Source organism: Rhinolophus ferrumequinum, chromosome 6 (genome assembly GCF_004115265.2).
Source record: "Rhinolophus ferrumequinum isolate MPI-CBG mRhiFer1 chromosome 6, mRhiFer1_v1.p, whole genome shotgun sequence".
Classification (NCBI taxonomy): Eukaryota; Metazoa; Chordata; class Mammalia; order Chiroptera; family Rhinolophidae; genus Rhinolophus; species Rhinolophus ferrumequinum.
In genome coordinates, this window is record NC_046289.1 from 29,519,649 (window position 1) to 29,540,434 (window position 20,786).

Below are 20,786 nucleotides of genomic sequence, written 5' to 3' on the forward strand. Positions count from 1 at the left end.
ACTGAACTGAATATAGACAAATGCAGACTAAGAGAAAGCGTAGGGAATAAAAAATTAGTGAACAACAACAGAAGTCCTGATTTTACATTAACACCAAGGTTCACTATTTCTTATAAAGACAGAAAAATTATGATCAATCTATCTAACTTGCTGATATTTATTTAAAAATATCTATTAAAGAGACAGGTAAAAGAAAAGTTGCCATTTTCAAGATGAATTCTACAAGCTTGGGTGGGAGGGGGCTGACGTGGAGAAAGAGTGGCATGTGAACCTAAAGCTTGAAAAAAAATTAAGTAAGCCACTTAGAAAAGATGGATGGATTCCAAGGATTTATGTGAAGGCTTAGAAGTTTTTTCCTCCCTAATCCTGATATTTCTGTTAATAAGTTTTCTGTTTTGTAATTGTAGAATTTAATTAGAAGGAAGTGATAAAAGCAATGTAAACCAAATCCTAACAGCAAATGCACTATGTAAGTAATTTATAATGCTTAATGCTAGACCCTGAAGCTACTCCCACGTCCACCATTTTGTTAATGTCCAGAAATATTTTTATAGTCTTGGTCACCTATTTATTTAAAGATTTCTGATTATATCATTTGATACAAAATTGGTACCATTAGATAACCACTCATTGTAGCAATGTATAGAAAATGATCTTCCCCAAGCCATTTGCCATAGAATTATTCCTCATTTTCATTTTCCAGCCATATGTGAGCTCTCTTTAATCCTCTTGAAACACTTCATAGCTATTCATTTGTATTCAATAATAAAGAGTCTCATTTCCATGTTAGGGCTGAATAAAGCAATGCTATAAAGATAGCATAACTTTCAGAGATCCTAGGAAATATCTTCAACAGAGGAAGAAGGCAGAGGAATTGAGAATTTGTTGACTTTGATAATGGAACCAAACTATCTAAGACCAGGCTGACAGGCAACAGGGTAATAGTGTTTATGTGTATACTAAAATAAGAGTATAGGAAGAGTTGCGGTGTGGGCAAGGAAGGTGACAAGACTAGCACAACAGGATTAATACTTGCTGCAATTATACTGAGGGGTTAAGTCAGGTGAGTTGTTTGGCTTTTTTTGTTTTGATAATTTTAGTAAAAATTTATTTGAGCCAACACAGGATATGTCTTGAAGCAAGATCTCAACAGACTGAGAAAAATGCTACTGAGTTATTCAGGATTTTAAATCTGCTGCCTTTTCTTATGGAAAGCAGAGAACTAAGAGTAAGACAGATGAGTGAAAAAGCATTTTATATCCTTTACCATCATCTTGGAAGACAAAAATGCCCATTTATTGTTAGTATTGGGAAAAAAGATATTACTTCCTTAAATACAGTATTAACTAAAATTAATTATTCCAAATGATCTCTCTGCACACGTGAGTAACATTCCCACATCATAAGGCTCTCTTGTTCATTCCAAGTGTCCTACAGTGGAAGGCAATAGGCTGTCGAGAGTTGGAGAGCCACCTGTGACCAAAGAGGTTTTGAATGGACAAAAGAGAAACCCTAGAACAAGACTTTTATTAAAGACTAAGAACTAGCTCTAAATCAAAAAAGTTATACTGAATTTTATGCACTTTAACCCACCGGACGGAAGTACAACAAAATGTTAACATGGCGAGGCAGGTGATAATGGGTAATTTATAAATGTTCTTTTTGATTTTCTGTATTTTCCATAAGCATGTATTTTAATCAGAATGTAAAAAAGAAAAATTTACCCAAATGGCAAGGATTCCTTTTAATATATCCTCCCAGAACTGTTTGCTACACATGGTTCCCAAAAAAATTACTGGCTTGTTCAGAATTTTCCCTTTTTCTAAATGATCCCGAAACAAGTTCTGAAGGGATAAATAAGCCTTTTAAATCGAACATTTTCAAGAAAGCTAAATTTGAAATTCTGAGATATTTTTGCCTGTATTAACATCTAAGAAGAAATTGTGAGACAACGGGCACCCACACGTCTACAGGAGGGTGTGAATGCATCAAGATGATTAATTAGCGTAAAGAAAGAAATTAACCTCAAAAATATGAAGAATAAAAATATTATATCAATTCTAATTGGTAATATGCTTTCATTTTCTTTTATCTTTCAATTTCACTTCCTCCTAAATGCAGTTTTAGGTTTATTAGTTTACAGCTCTTCCTATTATTTATATTATCACTTGATTCTTGCCTTCTTTACTTTCTATTTTTCTTTCTTTTTTTTTTTTTTAAAAAAGCTATTCTTATTTCTTGTTTCCTTAATCATTTCTTTAGTGTCTTGATTTTTCAACCCACATACCTTCAAGGAAGTGATCCTCCAACTGGTTTGGAGTTTTATGCCACATGTTTCTGAAGGATACTGGCTAATGTTTAGTGGTCCAGAGCAAGTTAGAAACCTCTTTACACCTAGAGGGTTAGCAATGCTCACAGGTGCCACTGGTTATTACTGGAAGGCCTAAGGCAAAGGCAGAGGAGAAGAAAAAAAGGGAGAATAAAGGGAGTGGGGAGAAAGGAACGGCAGTAAAGGAAGATAGGGGTGGAGAGAAGAAGGTACACGGAGTAGAGTGGTCGAGAGCCACAACAATAGCCTCAAGGATATTCTTCACCAAAACACTGACTGAGGGTGGTATTATAACACAGAAAAGACTAAAGCCATGCCGTTTTGTTCACTCGTGACTTTGAGTGCTTTAATTATGATATATATATATGATATATATATGTATATGTATATATAATGTTTTTTTTTTTTAAAGATATACCAACCATTCTCAGTTTGAGATTTAACCATATCCACAATGGTTATCTGTTATGTGCTATGTCTCTGTTATATGTTCCATATATTAGAGAACTATCAACATTTCACAGGAAAGAAATAATGTGAATCACCTGCATGGTACATAATCTGTTGAAACTTTTATACTGTGAGATGTCATTTTAGAAGTTTTTTTTTCCTGTGTGTGAAAGAACTACAACACCACCACTTCAAAACAAAAGAATAAACAAGATACTAAATGGCAACTTTACATAAAAATTTCTTTGACAGATTCTATGGTAACAGAAGGGCTTTTTTATGGCTCCTAGGGGCTAATCACTCTTGTTGGCAACTAGAAAAGCTAAGAGCAACAGTTTCTTTTTATTGAGCTGCTGCTACCTCATGCAAAAATCACAAAACAACATTTTGTTTGAGAATAATTCTGCCTCAAATAATTTAGTTTCTTACTTTCTCCTACTTTGTATTATAAGGAATGTGAAAAATAGACTTTCTTATCCCGTTGGTATTTCATCTGCTGTAGTTGTTTGTTCTATTCTAGAAGTAAGAATTCTTTGTGATTTTATAGTAGTCTATATAGCTACCAATTATAGGTTCAAAAGAGAATTTACATTTCAGATGGGGAATAAGAAACAAGAAGAGCCAATGAGGCTAACAGAAAATTAAAATAATTTTCTTCCCGGACAATATGCATTATATAATAAACTTGGTAGAAGGGATAAATCTGAAAAAGAAAAAAAACAAGAGCCATTGGGGATTTGTTATTTATGTTTTCAGAAATACTCTTATGTAGTGAGATCAAGCTGAATGAGGTACATCCAATATAGTGTTCCTGAGAAAGCATACACTAGTAGGAATTAATCTTCCCCACCATCTTATTTACAGAGAATATGAGATTAACAATTCAGACAAATGTTATCTTTTTTTCAGAAATGGTCTAAGTAAATGTGTTTATCATAATAATTGTAGTGATAGCAATAGTTACTACTATTAAACATTTTAAAAAACAATTATCAGGTGCTTTTTCTTTTCTTTTTCTTTTTTTTTGGTCCCAGGTATTTTACTAAGACGTTCTACCGTCTCATTCAATCCTCACAACAACCTGTTATAATTATCGCCATTTTACAGATGAGAAATTGAAACTCAAAAATGTTTAGGTGATTTGCTCAATGTTACAACGATGGAACTGGTCCTAGAACCCAGATCACTCTTCATTTGCTCAAAGCCCATATCCTTAACCATTTAGTGTACTGCCTCCAACATAAAAATTTACTGTTAAGAGATGGTGATGGAGCATGGAGATTAATGAATGTATTTAATTACAAAAAGAGAGAAAACTATTTTAATAGCTAGATAAGAAAATGACAAAAAAACAATTAAGAGACTCCATAAATGACCATTAAAAAGGAATTGGCCTTCTTAACAGCTCTGATAAACTGGGAAATGTTTTTAGACATTTCTTTAACAACATCAGCTTTGGGTTAGTAACCAATAATAGCTTCTAAGCAAGTCAGTTGCATTTTTATTTTGGGTTCTTAGATTGGACTTTAGGCAGGCAAATTCTATGTCGTATTTGCTTTTAAGTTTTATGCAATCTCAGGCAACTCCAAAGGTGCGAGCTGCTGATACCATCTGGGGCTTCACAGCTTTGAAACATGGCATCTTCCAGAGAATTAGAGGTTTCTCTCATGCTTGCTTTTTATAAAGGCTTTATCGATGTTTGAGTTTAAAGCAGGAGAAAAGACTACCCATTTTATCCCTGTGTTGGGAAGCTGCTCTTCTCTCTTGTACCATATAGAAAATATGTTGAAATCTTCCAGACCAAGATTCTCTACTATCTGGTATATGTAGAGGCTGGAAGAATAAATTATAATACAGTGTTTTTTTTTTAAATCAGTATCTACATACATATTTGTAAACAAGAATTTTCAAGTAACTATACTACTTTCACTGAAAAGTTTTAATCAGGATTGTGTGAGAAAGTACATTAAGTGTACATTAACATTGTTATCTGTGAATGAAATTATTTTGACAAGGTGGAAATAGATGTAACAACTGTTGGGTGCCTGGGTGGAGCCAAAAATCTGGGAAAAAAACAATAGTATGAGCTATGATGATATTCAAGAAAACCAAAATACTTACCTCGAACAGCATAGCCGTCTTTTACTGATGCTGGGAAGGGGGGTAGGTTATCTTTTGCATATACATCTTGAGCAAGGACTCGGCCCATTCCATCTGAAAGAAGAGAAAAGAAGCAAAATACGGTTGTTGAGAGTAAGTGGGAAAATAGGTAGGCATACACAAGATGAGCATGCTTGCTTGTCTGACAAGGCTTGTACATGGGCTCAGTCAGACCTCCTGATTTCTATCCTGATTCCCGGCAAAAATCCCAGAACTCCTGAAATCTATCCTGATTTCGAATATGAGAAAGAAGAGATGCATCCTACTGTCTGAAATGAAAGGTTAGATTCAATTAAGAGTAATGCATGCAGAGATTATTTGAATATGAGTAGCTACAAAGTCATCAAGATGTTTTAGAGTTGATGTGTCATTAATCCTTTAACAACCCAAAGATGACTTTTTTTAAAAAGCCAATTCTTAAACATTTTCAAATCCAATAATCTGACCCAGCAATTTCACTTCTAGAGAGCTATCTTAAAATAATGGCTAAAATATTTATGCACATCTTCATGTCAGAATTGCTTACATTATTGAGAAATGGAAAGAAATGAAGAGACCAATAATATAGAAATTTAAACAGACAATGATCTATCCTTATGAGAAAACATTATGCAGGCTGAAGTTAATATTTATGAAGAATATTCATTGACACAGGAAAATTCTTATGACATATACTTAACAACATGCAGAATTGCACCTGTAGTATACAATCTTAAGATATATCAATAGAAAAAGATGGGAAGGGCATACATGAAAATATAAAGCATTTGTTATTTTTATATGTTAAAATTATATATAATTTTTATTTTGCTACATTTTTCTGAAAATTTCCAGGTTTTTTACAAACATCACATGTTATTTTCTATAAGAAAGTTTTTTTTTTCCTTATGAAGAGAAAAGTAAAGAAAAAGAGCTTCCTTATTATTCCATTGAATTTTAGACTTGATTTTGGCTTTAGTAACTTAAAAAAAAAAAAAAAATTAGTGACTATAAGAAAAGGGCCAGTAACTTACTGTGTGAAGTGACTATTCAAACCACTCTAGATGAGAATTATTTTTGGCTAGACCTCAAGAATTTGAACTAGTGTCAATAAGAATAAAAGTTTCAAGAGTCATGACCGATTCCTTATATCCTCTAGTCAGAATCTTTATTATTATTATTACTATTTTAAAGAAGTAAAACAATAGTAAGTAGGAGGTGGAGAAAAAAGAAGAAGAGGAGGGAAAAAGAAATCAAGCTTCTCTTCATTGACTACAAGTAATACAGGACTTGATTTACATGAGATATTTGTTTAATTTAGGAAACCCCATTGTTTCCTGAGCTGGATGGGTGAATCTTTTTTTATTTGTTTGTTTCTGGCTTTGTCCTTCTTAGCAAGCTAGGGCCTGTGGTTTCCAGATCCCTGGACCAAGAAGTGAGTACAGAGGATTAGATACCGCTACTCTAATCCATAGCGATAGTGATATTGATGTTTTCCTTTTAGGCAAGTGACACCTGAATTGGAAGCAGATTCTAGCTTCCTACATTCTTTGGATGTTGAAGCTATTTTGGAGCTATCCTGGAGCTATGGACTATACTTTGTAAGAGCAGGGATGGGGTGGGACCAGAGGGTCTGGTTTGCATTCATACATACAACATTAACTCCCAAATGAACCTGAAACTATAAAGTAGTTCCTGGTGGTGAGTGAGCCCCATGGCATTTGACCAGGATTACAATTAACTTGCTGGGGGTGGCTCCTTATTTGCGTGGCTTGGGGTAGCAAATGAAAATGTGAGCTCTACACCAGCTCAAATCCTAAGAGAAGACTTTGCCAGGAATTGGAATAACTTAGTAATGGTGATTAATAATCAAAGATAGCACAAAGGCTGAGTTTTTCTGGAATCTGGTCCAATTAATCTAGTAAATGTTTATATAACATTTTATAAATTACTAAGCATCACATACATAATATCATTTAATCCTCACAAAAATCTAGTAAAGCATTATTATTTTCATTTTACAGATAAATAAAGAGAAGTTTTAACCAGGTAAGTTTTAACCAGGTAAGTCACTTACCCAAGATCATATATTTCATAGGTGGCTGAAAGGTAGAACTGAAATTTAGATCTTAGAACTTCAATCCTTACAATGCATACAACGGCAATTGCTACATTTATGTTCCCTCTACCTACTACTCTTCCTCTATTTTTCTGACATAAAAAGCTACAAGGTGATTCATCAAAATATTAAGCATAGAATTATCATATGATCCAGCAATTCCACATTTAGGTTTATATTGAAAGAACTGACAGCAGAGACTTGAACAGATATTTGTGCACCCATGTTGGTAGCAGCATTATTCACAATAGTCAAAAGGTAGAAGCAACCTAAGTGTCCATTGATGGATGAATGGATAAACAAAATGTGGTCTATACACATACATACAGGAATATTATTCAGTCTTAAAAAAGGAAGGAAATTCTAACATATGTTATAACATGAATGAAACCTGAAGACATAATTCTAAGTGAAATAAGCTAGTCACAAAAGGACAAATATTGTATGATTCCACTTATGTGAGGTAATCAGAATATTCAAAATCATATAGTCAGAAAGTAGAATGGTGGTTGCCAGCGGCTGGGAAGTTATCATCTAATGCGTATGGAGTTTCAGTTTGGGGAGATGAAAAAGTTTTGGAGATGGATGGTGGTGATAGTTGCAGAACAATGTGAATGTACTTAATGCCACAAAGTGTACAATTAATAATGGTTAAGGTGATAAATTTTACGTTATGTGTATTTTACTACTATAATAAAAAAAGGGAATGAGGTAGTGATACATGCCACAACATGAATGAACCTTGAAAAAATTATACTAAATAAAAGAAGCCAGTCACAAAAGATTACATATGATCCCATTATATGAAATGTCCAGAATAGATAAATCTCTAGAGATAGAAAATAGACCATTGTTTGCTTAGGGCTGATGGGGGAATGAAGGGATCAGAGGTAGATGACAGTGAAAGGGGACAAGGATTCTTTTTGAGTTGATGAAAATGTTCTAAAATTGACTATGGTGATGGTTGTACATATCTGTGAATATACTTAACAACACTGAATTGTATACTTTAAGTGGGTGAATTGTATGGCATATGAATTGTGTCTCAATATAGCTGTTATTGTTTTTAAAGGGTAAGGATAAGAAATTTTTTTTAAAAGAAGAATATTTCTCTCATTCCAACATATAATCATATTTACAAGAGTCAAGAAACATCATATTTGTAGCACACATACATTGTCTGGTCTTTATAGACCTTCTTCCAACATCATGGGAATAAAAATAAAACATTTAATCTGGAAAGAAAGAACTGCTTCATACTTGAGTTATTAATATAAATTTCATTAATTATATATATATATAATTGGCTAGCTTTTTATTTTGGACTTGTGCTAAATATAGGGTTGCTATCTTTAAGGTAAATTAGATTCCTACTGAATTAGTTGTGCTTTTGGAGCTGGTATCAAGTTAACTTACCAGCAGAGTTCAAATCTCTTCAAAGAGAAAAACATGCATTACCTCAAGTTTTGGTCTAAAAGCCTAAGGCAAGGGACAGAATTTGTAGAGAAATATGCAAATGATTGGAAAATGGTAAAACATCCCAGGTGGCAGCAGATACAAGAGTACTGAAGGAAAAAATGTCAGATACACCTCTCTGCTCCACAAGCCCCTAATATGTCTATGTCTATATCTGTATCTGTATCATCTATATCTATATATCTCCATATCTCTCAGTAGGGTTCAGGACTAAACAATGGATAACTCTTCTAAGCAGCCAATGTTAGGATTCATTCAGTGTCTGACCAGATAATCTATTTGGGGACTCAAAGAGTACCTAGGCAGTAGTGCTGCAAATTACTTTATCACATGGGACAGTTTCTCTTGCATACATACATATAGAAACTTACATAGATGTTAAAGCATCCCTTTTCTTTGCCCATAGGTGGAGCCCAAGAATTAGTGATGAGTAAACTTTGGGCATGTGATTTGAAATGGGAGCCTTAGCCTTCAAACTTGAATGGGAACCAGGCAAACTAGATATTATGATTGTTTTCGGTTTTGCATTTAGCAGAGAAACATCTGTGAGCAGCTGAAGCGGTGAGAGCCAAAGGTTTTATTATAATATCAGGAAAACATGAGCGAAATTCCTTTTTCAGTTGGTCCACTCCAAAGAAAACCCTATTTATAATAAGCAAAAGATGGTTTCCCCAATATATAAATAATGCAACTAATATGCTTTCGTAGGAATATTTGGTGGTGGGGGTTTAAAGCTCCTCAGTGAGAAGCAGTGAGCCTTTCAGTTGTAGAAAGTTAGGCTATGTGCCAAGAAGCTATGGTCCCACTTTCAGAGTCGGCGGAGATAGTGTCCATTCTATTCTACCTTTCCCCTCTCACTGTATGCTCTAAGTTCTGTATAATAAAGAGGTCTTCAATTTGATGAAGATGATGACAAATATGCATATTTCTAGATTCTGAGGAGGTCAGAAATCTTGAAGGCACAGCTGTGCATCACTGGGGACCCTGGGCTATATACTCGTATACAATTAAGTGCTCTGAAGAGGTAGACAAGAAGGAGTGGAAAAGATCGGCTGATGATTTACACTGTTTTGTGTGGTGTGCTTACTTGTATTGCAAGAAGACAGTGGCAGAGTGCTTGGTCAAAAGTTGGTAGCCTTTTTATGTTGTCAGCAGGAAACTCATATAAGAGTCAACTTCCCACAGATAACACTCATTAATGAATTCCCTACTCTCTGGAGTGAGCTTTTCTACACTGGGATGACTGGTCTAAAAAATATCTTCAGAAAAAGTCTCTACAGGTTCAAATGGCTGACAATGGAGACATACATAAAGAAAAATCAAGATAGTTATGTATAAAGTTGAGCATGATTTGTGAGCATTAAACACAAATGTAAAAGTAAATATTTAGTTTGTTTGTTTGGACATTTATTCTGGCCCAGATAATACTCTCTTCTTGCTGTCTAAATTAAGATGTTAGGAAGACTGAATGATCTTTGGATGTAAGAGGGAAAAGCAGGTTAATTTCTCAAAGTCACTTATTGAAACGATCCCACAGTTGTAAAGTTCCCTGTGTAGTTAGTTCTAAGAAGGCTTTGGAGGAAGCCAAGGGAAAACTCTGAGTTCAGTGGTCCAGGAAATTGATTCCTTGTCCTCACTCTCACTAACCAAGATACCATCAGTTATATATTTCAGGAGTGTGGGAAGAATGTGGTAGATAACAGAAGGTTGAAAAGAAAAGATACTATCCAAGACAAGTCAGTTTGCTATTGATTGTAAATCCCTCAAAAGTTTACTTACTTACTAGAACATTTAAAAACCGCCACCACAGATCTCTTTGACCTAACAGCTATATCCATTGTGCTCACCAAAAGAGCTGAGAAGGCAGTCTTTACACATATACTTACTCTGGACAAATGGCCATTGGTAGGAACAATATTAGCTAAGTCCAAAGGATTAAGAGGAAGGTGAAGCATGTACAGATTTTTAGGTCATTACAGTGTTAAAAAAAGTTTTAACATACTTACAGAAGCATAATATACTTACAGAAAACTTCATGATTATTTAACAGACACTACACATTTAATATGGTGAATGACCTCAATCCTATCCCAGTATAATTTATTCTCCACATATTCACTGTGAATTAGTAACTAGACAACATTTGGTACATTATCGATCTCACTTATGTATTACAGGCTTCACATAGGTGTAAAAAGAGAAAGACTGAATGATTTAGGGGTGAATATCCCTTTGGTGAAAACAAGTATATTAATTAATCTCTAGGTACTCCAGAAGTCATGTTTACGGCCTAGTACAACAAAATCCCTATACTTTTAAAATGAGTAGCATGTTCAAAGTGGTATTATGTTGTGTATTTGTATTTTTCCATCTAGGGACTTATTACCTGCCAATGTAATGAGTAAGGGCAAACATTATAGTTGTTACCTCATAATATAAAAATAAACTTTGTGCAAAGTCATAGAATTTGGAACACAAATGTTATGATTACCAGAAATGATTAAGTCATGATTTAACAATACAAAAAAATGCAATAGAATTGGTAATGAATTATGTTGTGTTGTGGTTTCATGATGTAAATATTCTTGAGTACTATAGCTTACATCTGTGTTATATATTCATTTCTATATATGAAACATTAAGCTTTAAAAATAACTGTAACTACAAAAATTATTTAACTTAATTAAAATGAAAGATACATTTTTTAGGGGAAATATTAGTTTAAAAAAATACCTAAAATGTTCTTGAGGTCACAGAAAATGTTTCAACTGAGAGGAAGTGTTCACTCCTTTTGGTACTTGATGATGAATAGGGTGTCACTGATAAATGGGTAGCACTTAGGTCCAAGGTGTGAATTTATTGGTCAAGATTTGGTACAAACAAACAAATAAGCAAAATGCTCTTTCTATAGTTTGAACAATTTAAACTCTTCTTTATTGGTAGTTTCTCAATCACTGTCCTATAAACTATAATATGCTCCATAAAAAAATATTTTCTTACTATAATTTCCATAATTTTGAACCGCATATCCTAGTATCCTAAAAGTAATTCCTAACTTTTCAACAATGATTGGCCCTACATTAGCATATTACTATGGCTATTAAAAAAAAGTTAATATGTAACAAGTATTTTATGAAAAGAAAAAAAAAAAAGGTATATGATGAAATAAAGCTCCTAGACGGGATGCAAGCAGAAATAAATATCAAACATACCATAATATTGACTTTGAAGTAATACTGGTGGCTTCTTTTCATATTGTTAATATCAAAATAAGGAATTATAGTCTCAAGGTTGCAACAGTATCACTGAATCATTCAGTGTTATTTCCAAATGATAAAACAAGATGTTAATAGTTGATTTTTTTTCTTTTTAGAGAGTTAGCTAATCAAGGACATTGGAGTTTATAGAAAGAGAAAATAACATTTTTAAGCACTTAAATTCTGTTTTTGAAAAGTTGAGTTAAAGTTTTAAAAATTATTGCAAATCTATTCCATGCTTCTACACATTCAGATACATTACGAAGAGTGTTGTTGATTATAGAAACTTTGTATCTCTGATTTTCTTCATATGCTTTTGTCTCACAATTAAATGAAAGGAAGACTTGAGTTTTCCTGGCACATAGCCCGTGCTGCTTGGGGTGCTGCAAAGTCTTTGCTTAAGAAAACAGTCAAAAAGGTAACTAACTACTGCAGCACTGGATGCTCCAATGGGAAAGATAGTCAATTCAAACTTAAAAAAAAAAAAAAAGCTATTGCCAAGTTTTCATTCCTGGTAATTGTCTTGCTGGTACTGGGAAATCCTTTACTGTCATTTAAGTTTATCTCTTCATTTGCACTAATTTTCTTCCCTATAGTTTGGAAAATCTTGTGTACTGGGGGTGCCAAAAAATGCATACAAGTGAACACTTTGATCAACGTTGCTCAAGCAGTAGTTCGCCATAATCAGAAGTGTCTGGACGCTGATGGTAACCACTTTGAGCACCTCTTGTAATTGCAGAAGTCAAACGTGACTAGTATTCATCTTTTGTTATTGGTATATATTGAGTATTACAATTTTAATAGATTTTTTCCTTTCTTAAAATGTGTATATGTTTTTTTGGCACCCTCTGTATTTACATAAACTTTCATAATTCTACCAATATAACAGTAAGAATGAAAAGGAATTTCTAAAAACCCGAGATAGTCCTTTGAAATTTTGAATAAGGTGTTTTGATGCTATTCCTTTGTAGAAATTTTCTATTTCTTTTTACATTTTAACTGCAATATTTTTTCCATTGCTTATATTCTGAATCCTAACCTAATACTATTAATATAGACTATGGTACCTCAAAATAGATACTGAAATAAAAAGATTTGCTAAATAAATTATACCAAATAAGACATATATATTTAAAATGTTAAAATATAATTAGGTACCCAAAAAAGAATGGAAAACTAAAAATCATATGTAAAGACTTGTTTTAATCTCAGACATATCCAATAAAAGCCATGTAAACTAACTTAAATCATATTGAAAAATTACTTCCTCCTTATTTTTTTGATTAAATATAGATTATTTTCTATCAAAATTACTTACAGTGAATACATTTATAATACGCTTTGTTTTTTACATGGAACTATGTAATAGTATGTATAGAAGGAAGTATGAAATAGGAAGATTTGTCCACCTGGTTGTGACATAGGGATGATTAGGCCAACACTATAGGTTCTGATTTCTATGTGAATGAGTTAATTTTACTCAGTTATATAACTATAAAAAATAACTCCCCCACACAAGGGGGCTTTGTGAGTACTGTGATAACAGCACATATGTGTATGCACAATATTGGGGGGAAAGAAGCACCTGAAGGCACATATATGGAGAGCAGATTGGTAACATAATCACAATTTTTGGATATGAAGACCAGCACAATTGCCTAGTGGTTATGATTATATACACAGACATACACATCATAAACAGAGAGAGAAATTTAATGAAATGTTGATATTTGAGGAATTCAGGGAGAAGTATAAAGGGAATGATGTAATAAGAAACATAAATAGAATGATACAATGAGCTGTGCATCTTTTAGAGGTATAATGAAGTTTATGGACTAAAGAGTAGAAGAGGTGAGACTACCTGAAGGGAATTATAAGTGAGTTCAAGCAGTCACATTCATGGAAAAATCTACTATAGCAAATGCCAGCACAGACCAATATGCCAAGAGATATTTGTAAATAAATGGCATCATCCTAGGTAAAGACCTTACTAGACTAGAGGTAGAAACTGGAGGGAGTAATTTGGATAATAAGAATACATGCTTTCACTTGAAATATCTGAATAACTACCTCGATTCTCTGCCACAATTTTGAAAAGTTAGACCAGAGATAAACTGAAAAACAGTGAAAACTGATAATTAGTTAAATTTTCTAATGAGATTGGGAGCACATGCCTGAAGGTCCTGGGTGTGGGAAGTATAAATTTCATTACAACAAAACGCTTGTGGATCAACAAATAGAGCTGAGCCAAGGAATTCTAGCTTTGACTCTCATTTACAAGTGCTTATCCTAGGGCTATGATCTCACAATCTCCACGTGGAGAAGCGAAGAGAACAATTTACTGAATTCTAAATATGGCAGTTTAGTGAAAACTAGATGATTCACATAGATTATTTCCTTTAATAGTATCTCATAATGACCTTATTGGGTAGACATTATTTCTATGTTTACATATGAAAGAAATAAGACTCAGAAAGTTTATGTATAATAGCGTGCCCAAGGTCTCTCAGCTAGTTAAAAGTAAAGACAGGTAAAGGGTATGTTTGATGGCAAAGCTCTTTCCAGTATACCTTACTACTTTTTTCATTTTTTTTTGACAGCTCCTGAAACCTCAGGAGCAGTTAATGAATTCCTAGCATGACTTTGAATCATTTTGGTGAGAACCTCCTACTGCTTCAAATCAGGAACTTCTGAATTTCTGCTAAGGGCAGTAATTTCAGCTGAAGAAAGCTGCCTGTCTTCAGGCAGTTATCTAACTATAAGTCAGAGACAGGGAGAAATGGCTCTGCTGTGGTCAATATTCTAAAAGAGATACCTCATTGCTTCAACCTGAGTTGTAACAGCAAAGCTTAAAGGTCCTTGACTAGAATTTCTTAAGTCTTTTGTGGAAAAACAACGAACCCAGGTCAGAGATGCTGAAGTCTCCGGTCATTTAATCTTAAATAAGAAAGCCTAGAGCTTGTAATCTAAAATAATGCTCCTAAGAAAGTAGAAACTTTTCTATTGAAAGCTCATAGTTTTTCCATTGTTAATGAAAGAGACTGGGGATTATAGGGAATGGTGCCAGATATTTTAGTCTGCTTTACAGTAGCTAGTACTGTACCATATGTGAAGTTGTAATTTATTCAAGTCATGCATTTTACAAGCATAGAAAATGAATCATAAATGGTAGTCTTACAAATATTATCATACATTGTTATGCCAGTTATGCCTTTCACAAGAATCCAAAGGGAGGTATTTATAATCTATGGAGCACTTGCTCCTTACAGGCCTTGCTTGCAGATAGAAGCTGAAAATAGTAGAAATGCTAGACAGATCAGTGATAATAGACAATTCATCTGTAGCCCAAACAGATTAAAACAAATAAATAAAAACCCCCAATACTTTATACATATATGCACATCTAGGCATTTGCTTTAGGAGAATAATTTTCAATATTCTGTTATGATAATCCAGGAAGTTAATAAAAACCTAAATTAAAATGATAGCTTTGGGAATGGAACAGAAGGGATGCATTCAAGAACAGATAAGAAACAAATATCGTAGAGGTAAGGAAAGTAAGTTTAGTACTGATTATGTTAAATATACTGGCAGCAGGTATACATTTGGTGTATGAGTCTGGAGCTTGGGCAAGGTCTGGGCAAAAACACAGATTTAGAAATCACTTAATAGGTAGTATTGGAAACCATGGGCAAGCATGAGGTTATCTGAAATGAATGTGCAAGATGTGAAAAGGATCAAAGTCAAAAACGCTAAAGAAAGTTTATATTCAAGGAATGGACAAACGAAGGCAAGCCTACAAAACAGCTGATTAAAGAAGAGAAGTACCACATTGTTTGCCTGTCTCTCTTGTGCAGTACACAGTGAGATTCACGGGGCAGAGTGTTGTTTTGTTCATCTTTGTATATCCAGGACGTAACATAGTACCTAACATTCCTATATGTTTAATAAATATTTGTTGAACAAACTGAATTATGTTTCTACGTATGTATGGTGGTGTTTTCAAAACACCTACCTAAAGTGCCTAGGAGGGTTAATTATAACATCCTTTTACATTACAGATTGAGTTTGAACTAATGCAAAGGTTGAATGCCAATCTCACTATTAATTTTCGTCATCATGGGTGGAAACAGTTGACAAGGAAGTTAACCATCCGTGAAGAGTTTGCTAACTTACAAGTGACAATTGATTTGATGAACAAATGAAGGGGAAAAAAGCACATAAAGGGAAAAGAGAATTCATCTTACAGATTTTCTTTTTTTTTTCCTAGAGGAAATATAGAAATGGCCATTTCCAATTCTGTTTCTTCCTTAAAAGGACTGGAATTTCTGTTTAAATGTGACTTGGCATGCACTGAGATTTTTCCAAGGCCTGATGTTAAGGGAAACGCCCCTGAAATTATAAGAGGCCAAGGATGGTTAATTTATGTTTATAATAGGTAAAGTATTATTTAAAATTTTTCCAACTTAAGTTTACATTCATACTTTCTGAATATGCCTTGGTGGTCACTGACATAAAATATATCTGAATAATCTGTGTTTATTAATAGAAAAAACCTATTTCATTAAAGTTGATTTTGAAATCACTTAATTTCTGACTATTTCCCTACTCTAGTGAGTTTTCTTATCTTTATGTCCTTTAATGAGGAGTAATACAAAAACAAAAGTTTAAGCCTACTGATACACATATTTAAAATAATGCAAGTCAAAGATATAAAATAATTGCAAAAAATATAAAAACAATTTTTGTCTATGTAGGGTCAGGGAACAAAGAGCTACAATTTGGCTTTTAAAATTTCACTAGTTTTAGGCCTTCTAATTTTAAAATAGTTTGTTTTGTTATCTACAGTCATATTTTTATATTTTAACAGTGGAAGAAGGACACTGTCACATAGTAAGGAGAAGAACGTTAAGTCTCGAGCCTTAATCCTATTCTTTTTCTGTTCTATTTGAATCTCAGTTTCCTTGCAGAAAAATTAGAGTGTTTGTATAGATACTCACTAATGTTCACTGAAGTTAGAATATTTTATGATATATGAATAAAGACATTTATTTGTAAAATAAAAGATAAAAGCATAACGAAAACAATTAAGAATTATATTTTATTCAGGTTGCACTACATACAACTTTTATGCTGAATTTTTAAGAAAGGGAAGTAGTTGCCTGACCACTGCGCTGTACACCTGAAGCTGAAGCTGAACAATATTGAGTGTCAATTATAATTAAATATACATATAGTCACGGGATATGGAGTATAGCATAGGGAATAGAGTCAATGGAATTGTAACAGCTATAGACAACGTTAGAGGGGTAGTAGGTTGGGGGAGGGTTATCACTTTGTGAGGGGTGTAAATGTCTAACTATGTAGTATATTGTTTTGTACACCTGCAACGAATAATAAATAAATAAATAAATGAAAGGGAAGTGGTTGATTAAAAATAGAAAACACTAGGGAACACCACTTTTCCACCATCTTTCCACAAGCTGGTTTCAATGTGCTACTTACTAAACTAAGAGCAGAAAATGAGTAGATAGATGAAGCAGAAAAACTGAGATTAGAATGGTTGCTCAGTGATCCACGGAAAAATTAATGTAGTTTTTACATTTTACCTTTAAAAACATATTTTCCACAAAGGAAAACATGAATGTGAGACAGATTAGTTACCTTCCATTTCTGACAGATAGGACATCAGGCAGAGTTGGAGTTCACTATTTTCCTCGTGTAGTGCTAATAGCCCTCTCTTTAGAGTATTGGTATTTTGATGGACAGAAGAAACACAGTTGATTTCTATCCATTTTAAAAAATTTTTATGAAAAAGAAAGCTTTATGGGTTCTTTACTCTGTATACCACGAGGCTGACCTTATAGTTGCACAGAACTAAGAAGTAAAAAGAATGACGATAGTAACTGTGATAATGATTAAAACCCTTTATCTTTCAGGAAAACTGTCCATCAATGTTCTACGAATCTTACTTGGAAAACAAATGAAAAGGTAACGGGCAAACATAAGAGTACCTCGGTAGTTGATGATTTCTGTCCCAAGCACCGGAGTCATCTCCAGGACTGTGATGAAGGCTTTGTCCATAGATGTTAGGGGAAAAGGAGACATGCGGTGTCTTCTAGCCACCTTGGTGATATCGACAGCACTGTGACCTAAACAGGAAGACAATTAACGAAGAATATGATGCTGGAACAGTGATTAAAAACTGGGAATGATACATATATATCAACAACTCTGTTTCTTATGTCTGCAAAAGATTACAAGGTGAGAAATCTTCTGCTTCCAAAATGTAGCCTGCTTTGGTGGAACTTGAAATCAATTAACAATTTTACATCATGTGTCAAAACTTGGTGAACTTTAATGATGATATTGCCTAATCCTTTTTTAGTGTTGCTATGTGTCACGGCATTGTTCTAATTTAACTTATTAATATTCACAACAACCTTATTGGGAGGCAGCATTATTATCTTTATTTACACATGAGGAAAGAGAGGTATAGAGATATTATATATCTTGGCCTCATCACAGAACTAGTAACAGAAGAGCCACAATTCAAAAGTAGGTAGCTGGCTTCAGAGTCCATGTCCTTAACCACTATATTAAACTTTATTTCACTTAATGAGCTAGTTAGTAAAATGAAATACCCAAACTTGAATTTTTTAGGATTTCACAGGAAATTTTCTTTCCCCTGAAGAAAGTCATAGAAAAAAGTTATTTAGCTATTCCCTACATAACCTCATTTAGTCCCACGGCATTAATATTACCCATACACTAAAACTCCTAATTTTATCTCTCTAATCCCAACCTCTATCCTCAACTCCAGATTTGTATGTAACCCAAATAGCTGCTGAATAAGAATATAAGTCTCCAAACCTATAAATTATCCAACATGCACTTGGATGTGTAACAGTCAATTCAAACCTTATTTGTACAAAACAAACTCTTGATTCCCTACTCTCCTATCTTACCCACACAACATGTTACTCTTGCAATTCCCACTTCAGTAAACACCAACTCCATTCTTCCTGTTATTAGTCTAAAACCTTGGAGACATTCTTGATTTTTCTCTTTTTCTCAGAACCATATCTAAACTACCTTTGAAATATCTCTAGAATCTGATCATTACTCACCATCTCCACCATTAGAATATTTGGAACGATCATTTCCTGGGAAACTGAATAGCCTCCTAACTGGTCTCCCTGCTTCTGTCCCTGTCCACTTAAATTTAGGATCAGTCACAGTGATCCTTTTAAATTGTAAACAGTCTTGTCCTAATCTCTGCTCACAATCTTCCAATGACTTTCCATTTCGCTCAGAATAAAAGCTTTGCTATGGCTTACAAAGCCCAACATATTATGGCTCCCACTGTTCTAAACTGTTATCCCCCCTTGTTAACTGTCCTCTAGCTATACTGGTTCCTTGTTTGTCTTTGATCATGCCAAATACATTTCTTTTTAGGGTCTTTGTATTTGTTGTTTTCTCTACGTGGACCTTTCTTCCCCAGATAATATGGCTCCATCTATCCCTCATTGTTTTCCTGTCTTTGCTAAAATATTACCTCATCAGAGGGCTTTTGTTAAATATCCTATATAGAATACACCTACCATCACTCTTTATTCTCCTTACCCTAGTTTACTTTCCTACATGGACACATACTCATGCACACACACAGATATGGATATCCATATATCTCTAATATATAATATATACTTGTATTTATTTGTTTATAGCCTTCTTCTTCTAAGTACAATGTAAGCTCCAAGAAAGCAACAACTTCATCTTTCTGTTCACTGTTGTTATATCCAAAACCTAGAATAGTTATTTGATATATCACAGGCAATAAAAAAATAAGTATTTGCTGAATTAGTAAATGAATCATACAAGGACAAAAAGGGACTTCCTAAAACACTATATGCTTATACATAAATAACTTGGCTTTTTCTTTGAAACCTTAAGGGTCTATAGCCCAAAGGGTAAACACACAAGGAGTAACTGCGAACACTGTTGTTTGGCTGTTCTCTCTCTCTCATTTGTAAATTGGAAATTGCAGTGTGCATATCTATCAGCCTGAAAAAAATTCTCCATCTTTAAAATAATATTTTATACTGTTTATATTTTTCTTATGGTACCTACCACCCTCTACCTTATGTTACAGACAGGCATTTAAATGTTTGTCTTACTTATGTTAGTGAACTGTAAACTCCTTGAAGGTAGGATTTATATCTTATTAATCTTTGCATCCTTTGCCACTTTTAGAACAGCGCTTTCCTTATACTTACAGTACCGGGAGTTACTGAAGAAATACTTGAGGTATGAATGAATAGCAAATCCTTCAAACAAAATCAAAAGTTGGGAAGGGAAAAACTATGGGTGTTTCCTGCTCTGTCCTTTTGCTTCTCTAAGCTCTTCAATATTTATAGACTCTCTGCCACAAAGAGATTGCCTCAGTGGATAAATAATCCAAACTTCGATGATAATGGGTTAATACTGGTCTCTGGCCAAACTATTTGTATGTTATCTCAAGAGCCTTCTGGATATATAACAAATTAACTGAAGGGAATGTCTCAAAGGAGGAAAATTTTAATTTTCTGGCACAGAGAGAGGTGTGTGTGTGTGTGTGTGTGTGTGTGTGTGTGTGTGTGTTTTCAACAAATATTTACTGAGCACTTTCTATATGCCAAGAGGCTTCTTCCCACTCAAGACCCACCCGAAATCACACAGTAGTAGCAGTCAGCTACTTCACCAATGAAGAAGGGTTACTTGGTCCTATAAATATGAGAAAAACAGTGTTTGTAACTGACCTTCTACACACAAGAATAAAATTAATGAAACAGATAATCGCTGCTCTTTTTCAGTAAAAGGAACAAGTAAAAAACATTAACACACCTAGTTCTGTTTTATCACACAATATGCAGGATGACTATTTATCCATATATGATTCAACAAAAGATTGTAGCCCAAATAGGTTAGAAAACCGTTGATCTATGTGATCCAGTACTCTCATTCTCAAGTCAAA

At 33.8% G+C, this 20,786-nt stretch overlaps 1 protein-coding gene across 17 annotated transcripts in view; it reads right to left on the reverse strand.

Annotated features, from left to right (window-relative positions):
• Positions 1 to 20,786, reverse strand: part of GPHN (gephyrin) — a 438,119-nt gene that overhangs the window by 72,182 nt on the left and 345,151 nt on the right. For all 17 annotated transcript variants that reach the window (XM_033107419.1, XM_033107417.1, XM_033107412.1 and 14 more), the window contains 2 exons: positions 17,785 to 17,922; positions 4,901 to 4,993 (listed from right to left, as the gene is read on the reverse strand). In XM_033107419.1, the coding sequence (XP_032963310.1) occupies positions 4,901 to 4,993; positions 17,785 to 17,922 (231 nt within the window). The remainder of the gene's footprint in view (positions 1 to 4,900; positions 4,994 to 17,784; positions 17,923 to 20,786) is intronic.